This window comes from Podarcis filfolensis (genome assembly GCF_964270895.1).
Source record: "Podarcis filfolensis genome assembly, chromosome: 17".
NCBI lineage: Eukaryota > Metazoa > Chordata > Lepidosauria > Squamata > Lacertidae > Podarcis > Podarcis filfolensis.
The window spans coordinates 41,062,043-41,079,774 of NC_139621.1; the positions used below are offsets into that span (position 1 = coordinate 41,062,043).

Consider the following 17,732-nt stretch of genomic DNA (forward strand, 5'->3'; position numbering starts at 1 on the left):
TGGGGGCACCTTGGGCAGAAATGTAATCATTCTCCGATTCTGGCTAAGATATGGCCGGAGTTGGGCTTCCCTTTGTCTGAAAGTGATCACTGTTCTGAGAGAACACAAACGCAAGCAACTGTGTTGAGGTTTTTGGCCGCACAAATTATCATCTATCAGCATCATGGGCCCATCACTTCTAGAATTCCTCACACTTCAATGCTCTGCTGGTTCATTTGATCATAAATTCCAAAGTGGGTATTACCTTCAACACAGTTGGTAGAGAAGAAAGCGATATTTCTAGTCTCCAGTGGATTCTCATTTGTGAAGTCTGGAGACCTGGTCTGGGGCTCCGATTCACCCGTGAGGGATGAGTTGTCCACCTGTGCGAGGAAGCATATTGTTGAGAAAATGCACGAGAAATTGCACCCTTGTGGCAGGCCTGGTTACTCTGCAGGCTGCGTCTGAGTCCCTTAAGTCTCACTGCATGCACATACATACCTTACAACCATGAGCTGAAATAATCCTCAGATCAGCTGGGACTCGGTCACCTCCCTTCACCTCCACTAGGTCACCAACAACCACTCCTTCAGCGTTGATGCTCATCTTCTCCCCATTTCGGATCACTAGAGCTTGCTGCAAGAAGAAGAAGCAACACAACTTTCAACTTTACACCTGCCAACACCCATGCGTTGGATCAGCCCCTTCGCCTGTCTCGAGACAGATGTATCAACAACAACCACCACCAAAAGCTGAACAAGCAGCGCTTACGTACCTGAGGCACCATGTTTTTGAAGGACTCCATGATCTTTGAACTCTTGGCTTCTTGGTAGTAAGAGAAGCAGCCAGTTATGATGACGACAGCAGAAAGAACGACACCAAGGTACAACTGCAAAGAGATGCACACACTGCATTAGTTTTAGGCGAGAACCCGTGTCTTTTTTGAGTGACAAATCCTTCAATTCCCAAACAGTGGGCCTGGGGTCATAACATTAGTTGTATTCAGCATGGGGGGCAAGTCAGTCACTTTGTCAACAGTATGTCTCTCACCCTGTCCCATAACCCGGATAATAAGGTGATGGCGAAGGAATAAACAAAAAGGAAAAAGGAAAAGAACAAGAGGAAGAAGAAAGCATTTTCCAGATCACAGGAAAAAAAGAGACCAGCAACATGATGCAGACTGCCACTGGTAGATCACTTTACAAGAAGTGCTTGAAATAAAGTAGGCCGTAACACCAGTTAAGGCGTTAGAAACAACATTGTTAGAAAACAATGGAACTATGAAAGGCAGATATTGGATCAGACATAATGGGGAAACATGCTAATGAACACTAACCAAGAATTTAAAAGCTTACTACAAGCTCCTTCACATGATGGGAATCAGTACTTCCAGTTGTGTCTGAATTGGGTCGTACGGTTTAGTTTCAGGTCAAACCTGCCATGCAGCTTAATGCCATAGTGAAGCCTCCCCAATTCATATTCATTCTCTCTCTCTCCCCCACACACATTTATTAACTCACATTGTCATTATTTGGTTCTTCCTCTGTCGCTGCTTGAATACCATATGCCAGAAAACAAAGAATAGCTCCAATCCACAGCAGAAGCGAGAAGCCCCCAAATAGCTGCCGACAGAATTTAACCCATTCTGGGGTGGTGGGAGGCGGAGTGAGTGAGTTGGGGCCATCCCGAGCCAGGATCTCTTGGGCGCGTGCAGGAGTCAGACCCTAAACACAGAGGTGGTGGAAGAAGAGACATATTACAGCATCTCCCCTGAGGAACATCAAAGCATGCTTTCCATTCCAACTACTGGTCGATTCTGAAATGCAATCACTGCCGCCGCCAATAGGCGATCTCTCTCTTGCTGGCCTTTCCTAAAAAGCTAGCTAGCTTGTTCCCTTATTAGAGATGGATTTGAGAGACTTCGAGAGACTTCCAAGTAGAGCTGTCATCTAATCAATTAACACTTCCTAAATTTGCAAAGGACAAAACAACCGAAGGAGGCAGAGCATAGTTTGCCTTTAAATGGTTTGTGTATATTTTCGTGAGCAGCTAACACGGACCACCAAAGCCCTATGGCTTCCAACATCCCGGACCATTAGCCATCCTGTCTGGGGCTGGTGACAAGACAACTGTAGGAAGGCAGCGTTGGCAACCCTGGTATATGCAGGTGCCATCTTAAAACATTCTTGTGAGAGTGAAAGGGAAATGCCATTGCCAAGATGGCGCCAGTCACCAGCAGTTTTTTTAATAATTACTGATCCTGGAAGGGTTGCATCCAGCTACATCATACTCAAGAGCAGACTCACTGCTACCAATGGACTAAAATCAGTCATGACTAACTCGTTCATTGATTTCAATGGCCTGCTACAAGTACAGGTGGCAACCATTTTTGGCATGTCCAACTGATGCGTGATTGCTGAAGAGTGGGTTCTTTTGGACCAGGAAGAAGGCGGAATGGGGGGGGGGCCTTTAACGAGATGGGGCACACTTCTACATGCTCCGCCGCTGTGCTTGGGGGCCAGGAAAGCAATCCCTGCGTGAAATGGTCGCTACCGGTATGAAATAGCCTGATACATTCCAACACTAATACCGTATTTTTCCCGTGTATAAGGCTAAAAAAAAAAAAGGTTTAAAATTGGGGCTCGTCTTATACACAGGTAGTGCTGAGAGGTGTTTTCTTAATTTGGAGTCCCCCCAAAATTTGGAGTCTTATACATGGGGGCATCTTATACACAGAAAAATACGGTAACTTTTTAAAAATGAGAGGATGAGCCCTGTTTAATTGCAGGTGGCTTTTTAAAAAGTGAAATTAAAGAGATTAAAGACCACAGCCCTTTAATCAAGCTTGCATTATTTTATCTCTTCCAAGCATGAAACAGCCCCAGCACAATTTTCCAGCATCGTTCAAGAAATCCCATGGCTCTTAAAAAAAAAATTATAGCAGAATGCAAATGGCAGTGAGGCAAACAACTGCTAAATCTCAGAAACCATTCAGGAAATGGGGAGGTAACAACTTCTGAGTGGGACAGTCCAGTGTGGAAAGACTAGGTGCGTTCAAATTGTGGCTAAAACATTAAGCATGAAGAAATTTCTTATTCACCAGGAGGGCTCTTTAGAAGGTTATTGCAAACCAGAATTGGGGGGTTTGGGGGGGGAGCACTCCATAGCTGGCCACCTTACCCGGCTGAGGTCTGTACCATATTTCCGATGAAGTTCATCCAGGCTGAGTTTGTGATCATCCTGCAAAGCAAAGCGAAGATTAGCAAGGCATAGGTGGTGATTATATTTCACCCAAGAAATTCAGAAATTCTATGCCATGCAATTAACTTATGCAAAACACATTACCCCCAAAATGGTGACAACTGTTTCTAGCTTAGTTTCATATTGAATGGGGTTTATATGTGTTAAGCCTTGGTAAACAGTACAAGCAGACATTCCAAACTGAAAAAACGGGAGAGGAAGGCAGGGAGGTCATGGTGGGCTGTAGCTTCCAAACTGCTAGTCTAAACTGAGAAGCAAAATAATAATACTAGATATGACTAGATATTTCTCTCTCTCTTTGGTGGGGATCCTAATGAAAACAGCAGGTTAAAAAAAATCAGAACAGTGTTCCTCAAACTTGAGTCCTCATCCGTTGTTGGACTACAACTCCCATCATCCCTGACCACTGGTCCTGCTAGGTAGGCATGATGGGAGTTGTAGTCCAACAACATCTGGGGACCCAAGGGTGGGAAACACTGCTTTAGAAGGACAGAACAAGAAACAGCCCCTTTTAGGTTCGCTTAGCTTGTTATTTAAAACACCTTTGTTAACAACCAATGTGTTTTACAGGCTGAAACCATGTATGGTTACTTAGAGGTAAGTCCCACTGAGTTCAGATGAGATATACTCCCAAGAACGCATGCAAAGGACTACGTAGGACTATCCAGTTGTATCCACTTGAGAATCCAGCTGTGCAACATCCTGGTTTTCCGAAACACTTCTAGAGTGAAAGGCTAGTGGAGAAGACAATCCAACACAATGAGGGACCCAATCTGTGGCGATGAAGGTGACAAAACAGCAATGCTTCACCACCACTGAATCTTTAGAAAGCTGTCCAACAAAGCTTTTCTGAGTAGCTTTGCTTGCTCCAGCTCAGGCCCACGGGGAGCAACCCAAGAGCCCCTGGGAGGCCTGCTGTGGCGACTTTGCCAGACATTTCGAAGATAAAATCACTCCTATTGATCAGATCTCAAGTCCTACTTTCTAACAACCATCTGGGGATGTCATTAAAGCGTTGAGTCTAATTTGGGGGTGGGGATCTGTTTCAACTGCTGTTGCTTAAGGATAAATTACTTGGGAGGAATCAGGCTTACTGCTTGTGTACTCAGCCCTTGTCTATGGAGGACTAAACCTAGGAGAAGAGGACTGACTCTGGATCCAGGAGGTAATTAACGTCTACATGAAAAAGGGAGCAGCCCCAGCAGCCTTTAAGGAGGTGGCAGCAGCAGCAGCAGCACATCTCCTTAAAAACCTTCTTAGGCCTCAGACGACTATGGTACCTGTTGTCCAGTCACTAATAGCATCTTTTGGGGCTCGGTGCTTGAACAGATATAACCAAAGATGGGGTCTCTTGGGAAACTCATAGTACTAAACCTCATTCCAGTCTGGCTCCAGACTTGGTTATGACACAGAAACCTCTCTGGTTCTCCTAACAAGCATTTGTCTACAGACAGCTTTCAGGGTCATGCGGCCAGCACGACTAAACCGCTTCTGGCACAACAGGACACCATGATGGAAACCAGAGCATGGAAACGCTGTTTACCTTCCTGCCGCGGCGGCACCTATTTATCTACTTGCACTGGTGTGCTTTCAAACTGATAGGTTGGCAGGAGCTGGGACAGAGCAACAGGAGCTCACCCTGTCGCGGGGATTCGAACCGCTAATGTTTTGATCAGCAAGCCCAAGAGGCTCAGTGGTTTAGACCACAGCGCCACTTGCGTATATTAAAATATATATTATAATTTACAATATACAAGAGAGAGAGAAACTGTATTCTGATGCCAGCACAACTACCAGATTTTTTTTTTAAAAAAAGAGGGTTGTGGGAAGAACAGAGCAACTGTCAGAGGAATGAGAGGCTTGAAATTTTAGGCAAGAGGACAACTTATAGAAGGTTATGGCACCACAGCAACTAGGCAAAACACTGCGCCTCACACTACTTTGTTACAAATTTGTTCCCAAATTTATTCCCCAAAATATATGATAGCTAGCCAATAAAGCCCAGGAAAGTGAATGAAGCTTGAATCTTATAGCTAAGTTCAGAGCAGGAAACAGGGCACATAACTGAACTTTAGGAAACCATCTTTGGGAAGTCTGAAAGGCCAACTCTTGCTTCATGAGCTGAGTCATCTCCACCTCTAAATGTCAGAAAAAGGTCCTTACCAGCGAAACTTCCTTTTTCAGTTCATCCATATCCTTTTCCTTCTTCCCCTTTTTCTTCTTGGCTCCATGCTCAGATGTAGCCGCAGGCTCATACTTGTCACGTCCAGTCTGTAAGAAAAGTCAGAAATCATTTGCCTTGCAATGAAACAGTCCATCCAGCTTCGCCGTGCCAAATTCTGACCCGCCCCAGCGCCTTGAGCAAAGCGCCTTCACACCTCTGCGGCCAGCCACACCTGAACCGGTGAAATAACGTGCAGCAATTAAATCTGGAACCTGACCAGGGCAGATAAAAACCAATGATTTAAAAAAATATATATTTTTTAAAAATCGGATTTTTTAAAATTTAAATTGTATTTTTAAAATAAAATGCTTTTGGAGGAAAAATCTTTCTAAATATACTTTTCTATTTAAGTTACATTATAGTCCAGATTTAACAGGAAATAAGGACTTGTTTTAAGTTTTTCATGTGTGCTAAAACTCAGTTAATTGTTTAACAACATCAGTTAACAAACATGGATACATATGCTATAATGTTATTGTTTCAATTAACTAAATTGTTTAAATTGTTATTCAGGAAATTATTATTTTTCTCCTTGCAATAAAGTACAGCAGAAAAGTTGTCCAAATATAAACAGTTAACCTATTAAACCTCACAATAATTTCATAATTATCTGTCAATGTATTTCTAATAGTATAACCAAATCAGTAATTTTTGAGATAACTGTAAAAACTACTCTGAAAAATTTTTATTCCGAAAATGAAACTTTATCTGGTTGTAAATATTAAGATTATACCAGCAGGAATGAGTCTTTCTGTAAAAAAAAAGTAGAAGATTTAAATCAAGTCTTACTGACTACTGATTTAAATCGAATCCACCCTGAACCTGACAGATACAAAATGCTCTCTGCCTTTCAGTTATAGGTCTCTCCATCAAAGAGAAATTAAGACCTGTCTGTAAGAATATTAGAAGCAATTATTGTGGGGACACTTGAATTCTCCCAAGCACTAAAGCCTATTGAACATAGCTGGATTTACTTCTGAGTGAACCAAATTGCGCTGTAGGCAACACAAAAGCTACCATCGCAGGGGCCAGAATTGTAACAATGACTTCTACCAGCTGTTTGCGGTGCACTTTGAGAGGTTTACAATTAGGTACAATAAAAAGCCATTTACAAATTTGAAATCCAAGTAGCAAGGGCAATGAATGAAAGCCTAAGATAAAAACCCAATTTAACTGAATTTTAAAAAGGGAGACAAGCACATCTCTCACGGCAGATATTATTTAACAAATATACTGAGAGAACTCCTGGCCAATGAATCACACTCACAGGGACTCACTGCGAACTAAAAAACCCCCTCCCATTTAGAAACTACCAGAGACTGAGTAAAAAATCACAATGGCTCAGGTCTTAGAGGTTCAAAGTGGATTTGCACTAAGCCTGATATGGTTTATGTCAGAACTGATAGGCCATAGTTACGTCCATCCATCTGCTTGCAGGAGCTGCTGCATCTTTGATATTGATATTGATAATGAATTCATCAAGTTAACTTTTACAAGGATGGAAAACAAAAGCAGGCAACCTCCAAGACCGTTTGTTTCAGCTCAAGTGGCAACTGTTCATCTGGAAGCTCAAACCATGATTTATGTTCTGAACTATGGTTAGTACAAAAGGTAAAGGGACCCCTGACCATTAGGTCCAGTCGTGACCGACTCTGGGGTTGCGGCGCTTTATTGGCCGAGGGAGCCGACGTACAGCTTCCGGGTCATGTGGCCAGCATGACTAAGCCGCTTCTGGGGAACCAGAGCAGCGCACGGAAACGCCGTTTACCTTCCCCCTGGAGCGGTACCTATTTATCCACTTGCACTTTGGTGTGCTTTCGAACTGCTAGGTTGGCAGGGGCAGGGACCGAGCAACGGGAGCTCACCCCGTCACAGGGATTCGAACCGCCGACCTTCTGATCGGCAAGCCCGAGGCTCTGCGGTTTAGACCACAGCGCCACCCGCATCCCTCTTGGTTAGTACAAACCATAGTTTAAATATGGTGCCTGAGTTGAGCCAATGTGAGCATGATTCTTTTTCACATTGCAGCAAGCCCCCTGTAAGATACGTGCACTTGCATTGTCAGTCACACCACAGGAAACCGGAAACATTCTTTAGAAACACGACATTCTGCATCCTGACTGATTCTGTTAAGAGCGTGGTCGTTTCTAAGAACATCCCATACGAGTCTTATCACAAGTTTAGCACAATCCATCCATTTCATGCTGCTACATCGTGGAACAGTTAGAAAGCTTTTTCCAACGATTTATGGACTGGATAAACAATCTGACCATGTTTGGAGATAACAATGAGCCAGGATTCCTTGCTTAAACCGTAACGGGAACAAGCAGCATGCAAGTGTGTACAGCCTGTTTGCTCCCACACTCCTCCTTCCTTCACACAAAGGGCAAATTGAAATAGGAATGGTTCCAGTGATCAAGCCAGGGTTTGTAAGCCGACAACAAACTCTGGATAAAGTAAGCACAAAACAACAACAACCAAACAGCCTTCTAGGTCCAGAGACAACATGCCAAATGTCAACACCAAAGGATGGAGGCTTCTTAACTTAGTTAAGTGGGAAGCTAATACAATTCTCCTCAATCCTGCTTTTGTACTCAAAATATTCACCACCAGTATAATGAAGCCTGCATGGGGAACTTTTGCACAGAAACACCTTTTTAATATATGGGGGAAAGATGGTGATGCAAAGTGTCATTTCACCTATTGTCCGACAGTGGAGACCCTGCTCCCCAATCTTCCATCCACTTTGGGATACTAGGATGAGCACATGGAGAATCTCGTTCTACAAATAGAGAGATTCAATTAATGGTTCCAGTTCCAAGCAAGCAATTCAAAGGGGAGCCCTGAGAAGCTGGAAGTCTGAAACAGAGATTCAAGCTGCCCTCTTGTGAACGCTTGCCTGGGAGTGAGCCCTTAGGAACTCCATAGGGCTTCCTGTACGTGTATAGGCCTGCAATGTCAATTTGGCACACCATTGCAATTTTAATTGTTTTAAGCCACCCTGTATTAACTGTGCACATTTATAAGGTAGTAAATATAAATAAATACACCTGGATGCTGTACTTGCTGTCTTGTCTGACTGGATAAACTAGGCCAAGCTTTTCAATCAAGCTGACAGGAATAAACAGTGATAACCTGTTGATGTTAACTTAGTGGAAGTTTTATGCTTTTACCACAGCCCCTTTGGAGTTCATACAATTGGCAATAGAGCTAAAGGCAAGCAGAGGCCAGAAGGCTACTGACAGAATTACAAGCTCCACATGTTGATTCTCTCAAAGTACCTAAAATCCTATGTAATTAAAGAATCAAAGAGTATTTTCCTCATACTTTTACAGTGCACTCAGGGCTCTGTTATAAAACTACAGGCTGCTTTTAATAAATGCAGTGGAGCTTTATCTGTGCAGAAGATGAAGCTGAGCTGAAAATGCTCAACATACATCATATTTTCCCTTCTCTTTTTTTAAAAAAATGGGGGAGGTGGAAACAGTGAAGTCACTTAGGAAGGAAGAAAAAAAAAACCTGTAGCGCCATTGTCAGAAAAAAACAAAACCCACTTCACCTCTTCCAGTCTCTTTGCTTTAAATAGCATTGAAATGCAAGAAATCTTAGATTAACAGCAGATAAGCCATACCAGAGACTGCTTGACACAGGCTGGCTTTCACTGCCCCTTCCGTTTCCAGCTCAAAAGGAAGTACAGCTTATAAAATCATAAAGAGGGTACTGAACACAAGCCCAGCTTTATTATTTCCATGCCCTCATTTCAAAAGTGGCTTGCACCCCCCCCCCCCCGCAATCCAGTTCACATGCCTGGAAAATTCTGGAATCCCCCCCCCACCCCATTTCTTTGTGAATTGCTGAAGTGGACTTAAGTGCTCTGCAGATTACATGCCAGGGTAGAGAGCAGAAAACACACACTTCCTGCTTTGGGTGTAGGTTATATATATGTGTGTGTGTAGCATGGCAATGTCAGAATTTGGGCAATACCAACTTGCTTCCTCTCACCACTCACTCTGATTGGAGTATTGGGCACAATGAGATATAATGAATCAACAAGGTTAAGGCCTCAGAAATCCGCTTGGTTCTGGTAAATATACAGAACTCCAGGAAGTGCAAACCTGAGCAGAAAAGAGAGGCTAGGATGTAACAGGCCAGGCAGAAGGGCTGCGCATTCATGCAGGTGAGAAAGGGAGACGGAGCCAATACAAAACAACAAGTATCACCCAGTGGTGTTATTCAGATAGACAGGGAAAACGAAGCCACAAGGCTAATAATGTTTCCATTTATGATGCAAATAACAGCAGCAAAGCATCTTTCCAAGCAGTTTGAACAATCGAGTCTCTCAGAACAATCAGCATTTCAACAGGGATGATTTAAGCCACGGATACTGAAGGAGGCACTTAGTCATCGTAGATCTGTGACGTAAACTGAAATATTCTCCTATATACACACATACGATTATGAAATTCTTTCTGCACAAAGTAAAAATGGTTCTCTGTCAAAGATTATGCTAAGAACTTGAACAGTGGACGGTCGGGTTGCGAACGTGATCTGTGCGGGATGCATGTTTGCAACACACAGTGTTTGCAACACGTGTGGGTTGCGATTCAGCGCTTCTGCACATGCATGACCGCCAAAACCCAGAAGTAACCCGTTCCAGTACTTCCAGGTTTCGGCAGTCCGTAACCCGCAAAAACGCAACCTGAAGCGGCTGTAACCCGAGGTATGACTGCATTGTTTAAAGCAATACTAAACTGTTTACACTTTTGAAAAAGCTAAATATTGTCGAAACGCCCAGTGTTCAGATGTTGCGGTCTTATACATACTTAGCTGACTGCAAGCCGCCATTAATTCAATGGGATGACTTCAGAGTACAGGATTACATTGTAAGTCATGTTGTGGCTAGATATACAGAAGAGGAAATATATAATGAAGAACATTACGCTTAGACATGAGGCGCAGCACAGTGAAGATGCTATGCCGTAAGCCAAGAGTTCTCAGCCTCGGCCTCTCGTCTGCAATACAGGCATAAAACTGACCTATTTTAATGGGCTGGTGTAAGAAGAATTATTAAGCGAAAAACGAGGATACTGGTGCTGCCTTCAGAAAGCAACATTTTTCTTCCTCCCTCCTTTCTGGGCTCTCTTTTGTAAATATGCCAAGAGCTTCTCCATATTTTGAGCCTTGTGCAACTAGAACTGCTTGTGCCATATCCCAAATGTAAGACAAAGCTGAGGGTTAGACAAGTAGGAGCGTTGCTCTTTTCAATCTGGACAAGATAAAAGCCAGAGTACATAAAACAAAGTCCCTGGGAATCTGCTCTGCTATTATAGTGACATCATTAAAACAGCATCTCAAGGACAGCTGGAGCTACTGTTTCTGTGGCTGCAGGAACAGAACTGCTTATCTTCCGAAGGCAACTCTCCCCACCACCAATCGCCATCCTGGGATAATCCGTGCACCCCACAAGGGAAGTCGGACGCTGGCTGCTCTGGAAAGCCCAAACTGGCTAAGGCAACCAGCCGCCATCCCAATTTCTGATCTATTATTGCTTGAAAATGGCTACTGAAGGGAGTCAGAGAAACAACTGGATACTAGGAATCTGTGAAGAAAAAGGGACCGTGTGTACTACTCGGTATCTCTAAAAAGTCAAGATAAACCGCCCACACACTCGACACACAAACAATTACAGTGGTACCTCGGTTTAAGAACAGCCCTGTTTACGAACGATTCGGTTTACGAACTCTGCAAAACCAGAAGTAGTGTCTCGGTTTGTGAACTTTACCTCGGTCTAAGAACGGAATTTGAACTGTGAAAGGGCACCGGCGGCAGAAGGCCTAATTAGGGAGAGCGCGCCTTGGTTTAAGAACGGTTTCGGTTTAAGTACGGACTTCCAGAACGGATTAAGATTGTAAACTGAGGTACCACTGTATTTGCAGTTTTGGTTGCTTCCCACCCAGGTTTGCAGGCAAGGTACGTCAAAGGAGACAGCTCTTCTTTGGCTTAGGGGAGACCCCGTTCTCATCCTGCACTCCGGGGCTGCCTATTTTTATCAGCTAGAAAGCCTTTTTCAAGAGGAGTGAGCCCACTGCTTAGGGAAGTGGTTCTCAAAGAGAGTGGAAGGGGAGGATGGCAAGTGTGGTGGGAAAATTCAAGGAAAAACAAATAAAAATTTGCCAGGGTTCAGCCAGTATGAAAGCAATGTTGCTACACACTTGTTTTCATCAGTTTGAACGTGAATTGAACTTCTGCACTGAGGCTGGAGCTCTATGAAGGGGCCAGCGGCTGCCTTCTGAGGAACCTAGGCCAACCCACCTCAATGTTTTAGTCATCCAGCAAAGGGAGCATTCGAACTGGATCCAGATGCCCCATCACCCAGCAATGGAAAGTTCACCAGTGGCCCCTGCTTCTCCCAACTGCCACAAACAGGGGCCTCTGAAGGACCATATTGCCCTGTGCGAGAAGAAGCAGAAACAGCTTCTTCTAAAAAGAACAAAACCCCAACATATTTCTTTTTATTTAAATAGTGCTTATTGGTGTAATGATCTTACATTAACCACTTTGTGAGGTCCCCCTGAAAATCAGTAATATAAACCTTAAATGAACATACAATTTATGTGGCAGAAGCAGTATATCCTCCAGCCACTAGACAATCCTACCCAATTTGGCTACTATGCCTAGTCCACACTTAAAATTGATCTCCAACTTTGCTTCTTCTTAGACAAACCATATTTTGCTTTGCTTTAGATCTCTACCTTGTAGGGGATCATAATCTCCATTAGTGCTAGAAATAGATCTGAATAAATGCTGGCTTTTGTATTTCACAGAGCTGTCATCCCATCTTTGTTTCCCTATCCTTCTGGGAAAACTCAAGATCTATTGCGCTAGGCACAAACATAGTCAGTCTACAAAGAGCTTCCTTAACTTCAGGGCTGCCACTTACTGTACACAGGACTTGAGCCAAACCCTTTTTTTCTCTTTCACCGTTCAGCCAATGGAAAAGTTCTGTGAAACTCAAAGAATAGCTCACTATTTATATATACATTTCAGTTGGTCCCAATACTGCTCTGTTTGCACCCATCTCTAAGCAGTGTCTCCCTTTATGGCATTTTCAGACATGAGGACGTTGACAGCAGCCAGGCCAGTAGTATAAATGCAGAACTACAACTCTGTTTCTGTACATTCATTCAAGGAGTTCCAGAACTGGATTCCGGAAAAACAACCGGGCAGCAACTGCCTCTCTCACTTGACCATTTCAGGGAAAGACTGGCTAGTTAGGTAAGTTGCTCTCTCGCTTCAAGTCTTGCATTCCTTATATGGGGCATTATTGCCGGGATGAACCAAGCCAATGTTCTATTTCCAAGACAAGGGATGGGCTTCTCCAAAGAGCATACATAGCTAACAAGAGGCTGGCTTGATCTGAATGGACTACTGGGGCATGAGGATAAAATAATTATGCCCTGATTGACAGCTATACCACAATCTGCGCCCTCCCCAGCCCTCGTCTTGCTTGTTCCTTCACCCTGGAAAACATGAGGCCAGACCCATGTGCCTGGCATGACCGCCTCCCTTTTCCTGGGATTTTCCATCCCTAACTAATCCACCAAGTCTTCAGTCTGGTATATTTCAAGGAGTTATTTGAATCCTGCTGTATTTCAAGTAATATTCAAGCAGTGGCCATGCTGGGGGAGGAAATCTGCCATCAGTTGGGAAAGCTCACTGTGACATGTTGAGCCCTGGAACTGAGAAAAGAGGCGGATCTCCCCCCTCTTCTCCTCCTTGAAGGTCTTAGATACACACACCATTTCTTAGGTATCAGTCATGCCATTTATTTCAGCTGGAAGCTTTTCCATGCACAGGTTTTCTCAAGTCAACTCACTGGCTCACCTGCTTGAAGAGCCTCTCTCAGAAGCCATCCTGAGAACCTGCTCCCCTCCTCACTAGTCTTACCATTCTGAACTTTGGAGCATACAGGAGCTGTGCAAGAGACTTGCTTTTGCCTATTCCAAATTTCAGCATGATGAAAGACATCTTCTTCCTGTCCTCAAATATTCTCTCGCAGGCACAGTGCCCTTGGGGAAAGTTAGGAGTCACTGGTGCCCATCTTACAGACTGGCTAATAAAGCCAATTCAAGATGGGTTCCGGAGTGAGTCACAGTCATGTTTATTTATTACATTTCTATCCTGTCATTCCTCCCAGAGGAGCCGAAACGGCATATTTAGCAGATCATAGTCATTGGCCGTAAGCCTCTGTGCACAGCAAGCTTTAGTTGCAACTGGTGGCACACCCCAGCAACTGTTGTATTTCTCTGTGCAGAAATGGAAAACAACCTGCATGTTGCTACACAAGGGAACAATTAACTGATTCAGAGTAAGGTCATAGAATTGTAGAGTTGGAAGGGACCATGAGGATCATCTAGTCCAACCCCTGCAACGCAGGAATCTTTTGCCCACCATGGGGCTTGAACCCATGACCTTGAGATTACGAGTTTCATGCTCTACCTACTGAGCTATCCCTCAGTCTATAGCAAGTATATGAATGCTTCTCATGAAATCTATATTTACTTGTTCCAAGTATTTTCATGTCATTAAAAAAAAAATTAAGTACAAGAGTTATAAACATACACACATTTTGCTCCTACCTACTCAGGTTTCTGAAAGTAAACAAAGTCCAAAATGGGCCGAGAACATCAACTCCAAATCCACAACTGCCTAAGCTCAGAATCCAAAACAATCTAGGGTCACAAGGAAATCAATTATTGTGGGTGCTCAAATTATTGCTCCCACCTTTTGCTATCGCAGCTCTGGCTAGAGCCACAATGCATTCTGTTGTGGAAGGGAACCCAACCGCGAGACTGTGCACGGTTTTTGAAGGTCAGCATTGGAAAAGGGGAAAGAGCAATTTTGTGAGTTCCTGGTATGTGGGGAAGGAAAACGGTAGCAGTACAGTAAATTTCCACGCTGGCATGTCATGAATCCCATAAAAATGCTCGCGACATCCACACGATTATAGAAGTGATAACCAGTCTCATCACTCCAGGGGCTGCAGGGTTGGGGGGGTGTTTCTGGACTGCTGAACACCCCAGCTTTAATCTCAGATAATGCTACTGGTACGATATAATACAAGTCCAAAGCCTTTTGAGACAATAAAAATTCTCAGAAGAAGTCAGCAGACCTTGATGGGGCAATGGAAAAATTTGCCCTCTCCTCCTGACAAGATCCGTAGCTCGGATAGTACAGAAGTCTTTAGGAGAGCCCTAAAGTTCTGGAAATTAAAAGGAAACACACACTGTGGACATTGGCAAAACTCTTTAATCACTGTTTAATCTGTTAAATCTGTTTCAGTGTATCTGACGAAGTGTGCATGCACACGAAAGCTCATACCAAGAACTAACTTAGTTGGTCTTTAAGGTGCTACTGGAAAGAAAATTTTTTTTTTTGTTTTGACTATGGCAGACCAACACGGCTACCTTTCTGTATCTTTAATCACTGTTGTACTCTGAATTTTGCTCCATAAGCATAAATTTGAAGGATTAAATGGGATCTTAAAATGTGAATGCTATCAGACTTTTAAAAAATAATTTTTCCGTTTCATGCATAAATGCCACAAATAACAAAAAAACTCAGATCCCTTCAGGATATCCATGTTTGGTGTGGATAAAGGGATCTATTAGTACAAAGCAACTGCAGTTACCCTAGTACTGGATAGTTCATCTCTACATACATCCAGCAATGGAGAAAGAAGCAACAGCCGACCTGGGAACTTCACGCAGTTCTTAAACCGAAAATGGCGTCCGGAAGAAGAAAATGTGTGCGGGCTAATAGACACAACTACAGCTGGAATAGGAGCCCCTGTTAACATCCACAGTAATACTCTGGAGTGTAAGCAAGTTAAATCTTGAAGCTATACTAGAATCTCCGGTTACATAAACACCGAATCCAAAGGTATACCCTGCTCAAAAAAGTAACAAAACAGGTTCGAGTAATTTTCCATTTTTCTTGTGTTGAAATATCAGAGTCACTGTGAACGGTGTGGAAGGGTGTTTTGTTTTTTTACCTCCAACTCCGAGCGACTCTTCTGAATCTGAGATTCCTCTGTGGTTTGCTTAATGAAGCCAGAGCTAACAAGGAGAATTCCCAGACTGCAGAATCTCAGCTTTGTTTGCTTTAACATAGCGAAGGCAAAAAACAGACAGCGCTCAATCAAAGCTATTTTTCCTGTTTTTGGCAATTAAGGTTGCAACTCCATGGCTGCAAATGGCACTGAACTGAACTAGTCGTTACTGGTCAAAGCCAGTTCAGACCGATGCTTGCCACCAGCACCCCCATCTTAAAACTAGTTTGTGTTGGGAGACAGCCAACATACATCCAGGACTGTAGAGCGAGCGGCAGAACAGCTTGCGACTCTGCTAAGAATTTTACAGACAAACCTCTGCACTGCGATCTCCCTTTACCCTCAGCTACCTTTGCTGCAAGAAAACAGGAGAACCATCAGGTGTGTTCACTACCTCAACTATGCAGTTAACATACTTTCAAGAGAGCGGGACTGGCTGTAGGGCACGGGAGGGAAGAAAAGGCAGCAGTCTCACTTACAAGGCAGCACACCCCAATGAACCCTGAAAGGTTTGCTTCTGGAGTTAAACATGTTCAGGGTTGTACTGGAAAGGGCAAGAAGGCCGAAGCCTCAAGCAAACAGGCTATAAATTGCAGTTCCAGGATTCCTGCATTGCAAGGGGTGGTGGTGCACAAAATGACCCTCAGGACCTTTTCCAACTCTACATTTCTATGAAAAGCAACCCAAAATATTCCCTGTCTACGAAAAAAGGGCCAGTGCGAAGCCAAGTGATGTGATCATCCTTTACATCCAGCAGGAAAAGGGAAGTTACTAGGGAGGAGTTCAGCTAAATGAATGGCATGGCTGTCTGGGGCACTAAAGGAAAGCTACCCAAAGGCACACGATGTGCTAATGGTACAGAGAGCAATGCAAACTTTATTGCCCGACTGCATCAAGCTGTAGGATCTTGTCACTCAGATGTTTCCACAATTAGGCAACAGCCTCTCCTGTTTCCACTTGTCCCGCCCGCTTAATTAGCCATTTTAATTAACCATCCTGCAAAACTTAGACCCTGAGGCCTCTACAGAAGTACAGTTAAGGAAAACTACTTTCAAATTGAGCACATGAAAGGTATTTCAACTTGAGACGGGGGGGGGGGTGCTGTCACATTAGGACTCGGGTTCAAGCCCCTGATTCAGCCATTAAGGCTCACTGGGCGACGTGGGGCAAATCCCCCCTTTCTTCCTAACCTGCCTTGCAGGCCAAGGGTAAAATGGCAGCAAGGGCAGAACTTAAATCCTTGGAGAAAAGGCAGAATAAGCATTTTATCTAATACACACACAATCAAACCGGAGACTTTCAGGCCTAAATAGACCAGGGCTCATCACTTTTAACATAGGATAACTGCCCCCACCGCCTGGTCTTCCATTTCTAGCTGTTTTTCTAGGCACGGCCTCTAAAAAGAAAAACCTCCCAGACTTTGGAAAGTTTTTAGTAGATATTAGCAGGAAAGCACTGCAGGACTGGGAAGGTCAACATGATTTCCAGTGCCGCCCCGAACCTGTGGCCACTTCCACTCTCTGTCATGTCGACAGCCTCTCACATGAGGGACCTCCTGCCTGAAGTGGTTGCCCAATATTAAAAAACCCAGCCAGCTGGAGCCCGGACCATTTCAAAATCCATGCCGGCGATTCCCTTCCCTTTCTCAGACCTAGTCTAAGCTGGTGCAGAAAGAGGCACAGCAAAACAGAAAGATAACATCATGTCTGCCCCAGCCCTCCTATCAGTCCTTTTCACCTGAAGCGCTGATAACCCATTTTGTAACTCTGCCATTGCGAAGAAAATGGCTCCCTCCTCCCTCAAGGCAGCAGCCAGCCCGGGAGCCCCGGGAAGAAGGGGCCTGGCTTCTCGCGGGGGGAGAAGCTTCCCTCGCAAGAGCAGCAGCTCAACTGCAGAGTCCAACATCTCGCTCCTGCCAGGCAGCAGGTGGGCTTTCGCCTGAACTCGGCCCTTGCCAGCCCAGGCGGGACCCGGGCGGAGGAGAGGACGGAGGAGCAGCCGCCCTGGTCAACCACGGCCGGGCTCGGAGGACTATTCCCGGGGGGCTATTCCGGTGAGCTGCCCGGGACACCAGATTCGCGCTGCTTCTTTGGATCTCTGAGGATCCCTGCTTCTAAAAACCCAATAGAAAGTTATCCCAGAACAAAAAGCGAGGCA

The 17,732-nt window shown here is 44.3% G+C and overlaps 2 protein-coding genes across 4 annotated transcripts in view; both read right to left on the reverse strand.

The window, feature by feature from the left end:
• PLA1A (phospholipase A1 member A) overlaps positions 1-17,732 on the reverse strand; it is a 115,565-nt gene that overhangs the window by 68,544 nt on the left and 29,289 nt on the right. The gene's annotated exons all lie outside the window — the stretch shown is intronic.
• Positions 1-17,732, reverse strand: part of ATP1A1 (ATPase Na+/K+ transporting subunit alpha 1) — a 29,786-nt gene that overhangs the window by 11,551 nt on the left and 503 nt on the right. For 2 of the 3 annotated variants that reach the window (XR_014542980.1, XM_083592989.1), the window contains exons 2-7: positions 5,404-5,511; positions 3,160-3,219; positions 1,500-1,703; positions 755-868; positions 481-615; positions 245-362 (exon numbers count right to left, since the gene is read on the reverse strand). Coding sequence is in view for 2 of the 3 variants with exons in the window: in XM_083592989.1 (XP_083449115.1) it covers positions 245-362; positions 481-615; positions 755-868; positions 1,500-1,703; positions 3,160-3,219; positions 5,404-5,511 (739 nt within the window). In the remaining variant the exon portion in view is untranslated. Of the gene's footprint in view, positions 1-244; positions 363-480; positions 616-754; positions 869-1,499; positions 1,704-3,159; positions 3,220-5,403; positions 5,512-17,312; positions 17,566-17,732 lie in introns of those variants that run through there. The other variant, XM_083592988.1, reaches the window with a different exon arrangement.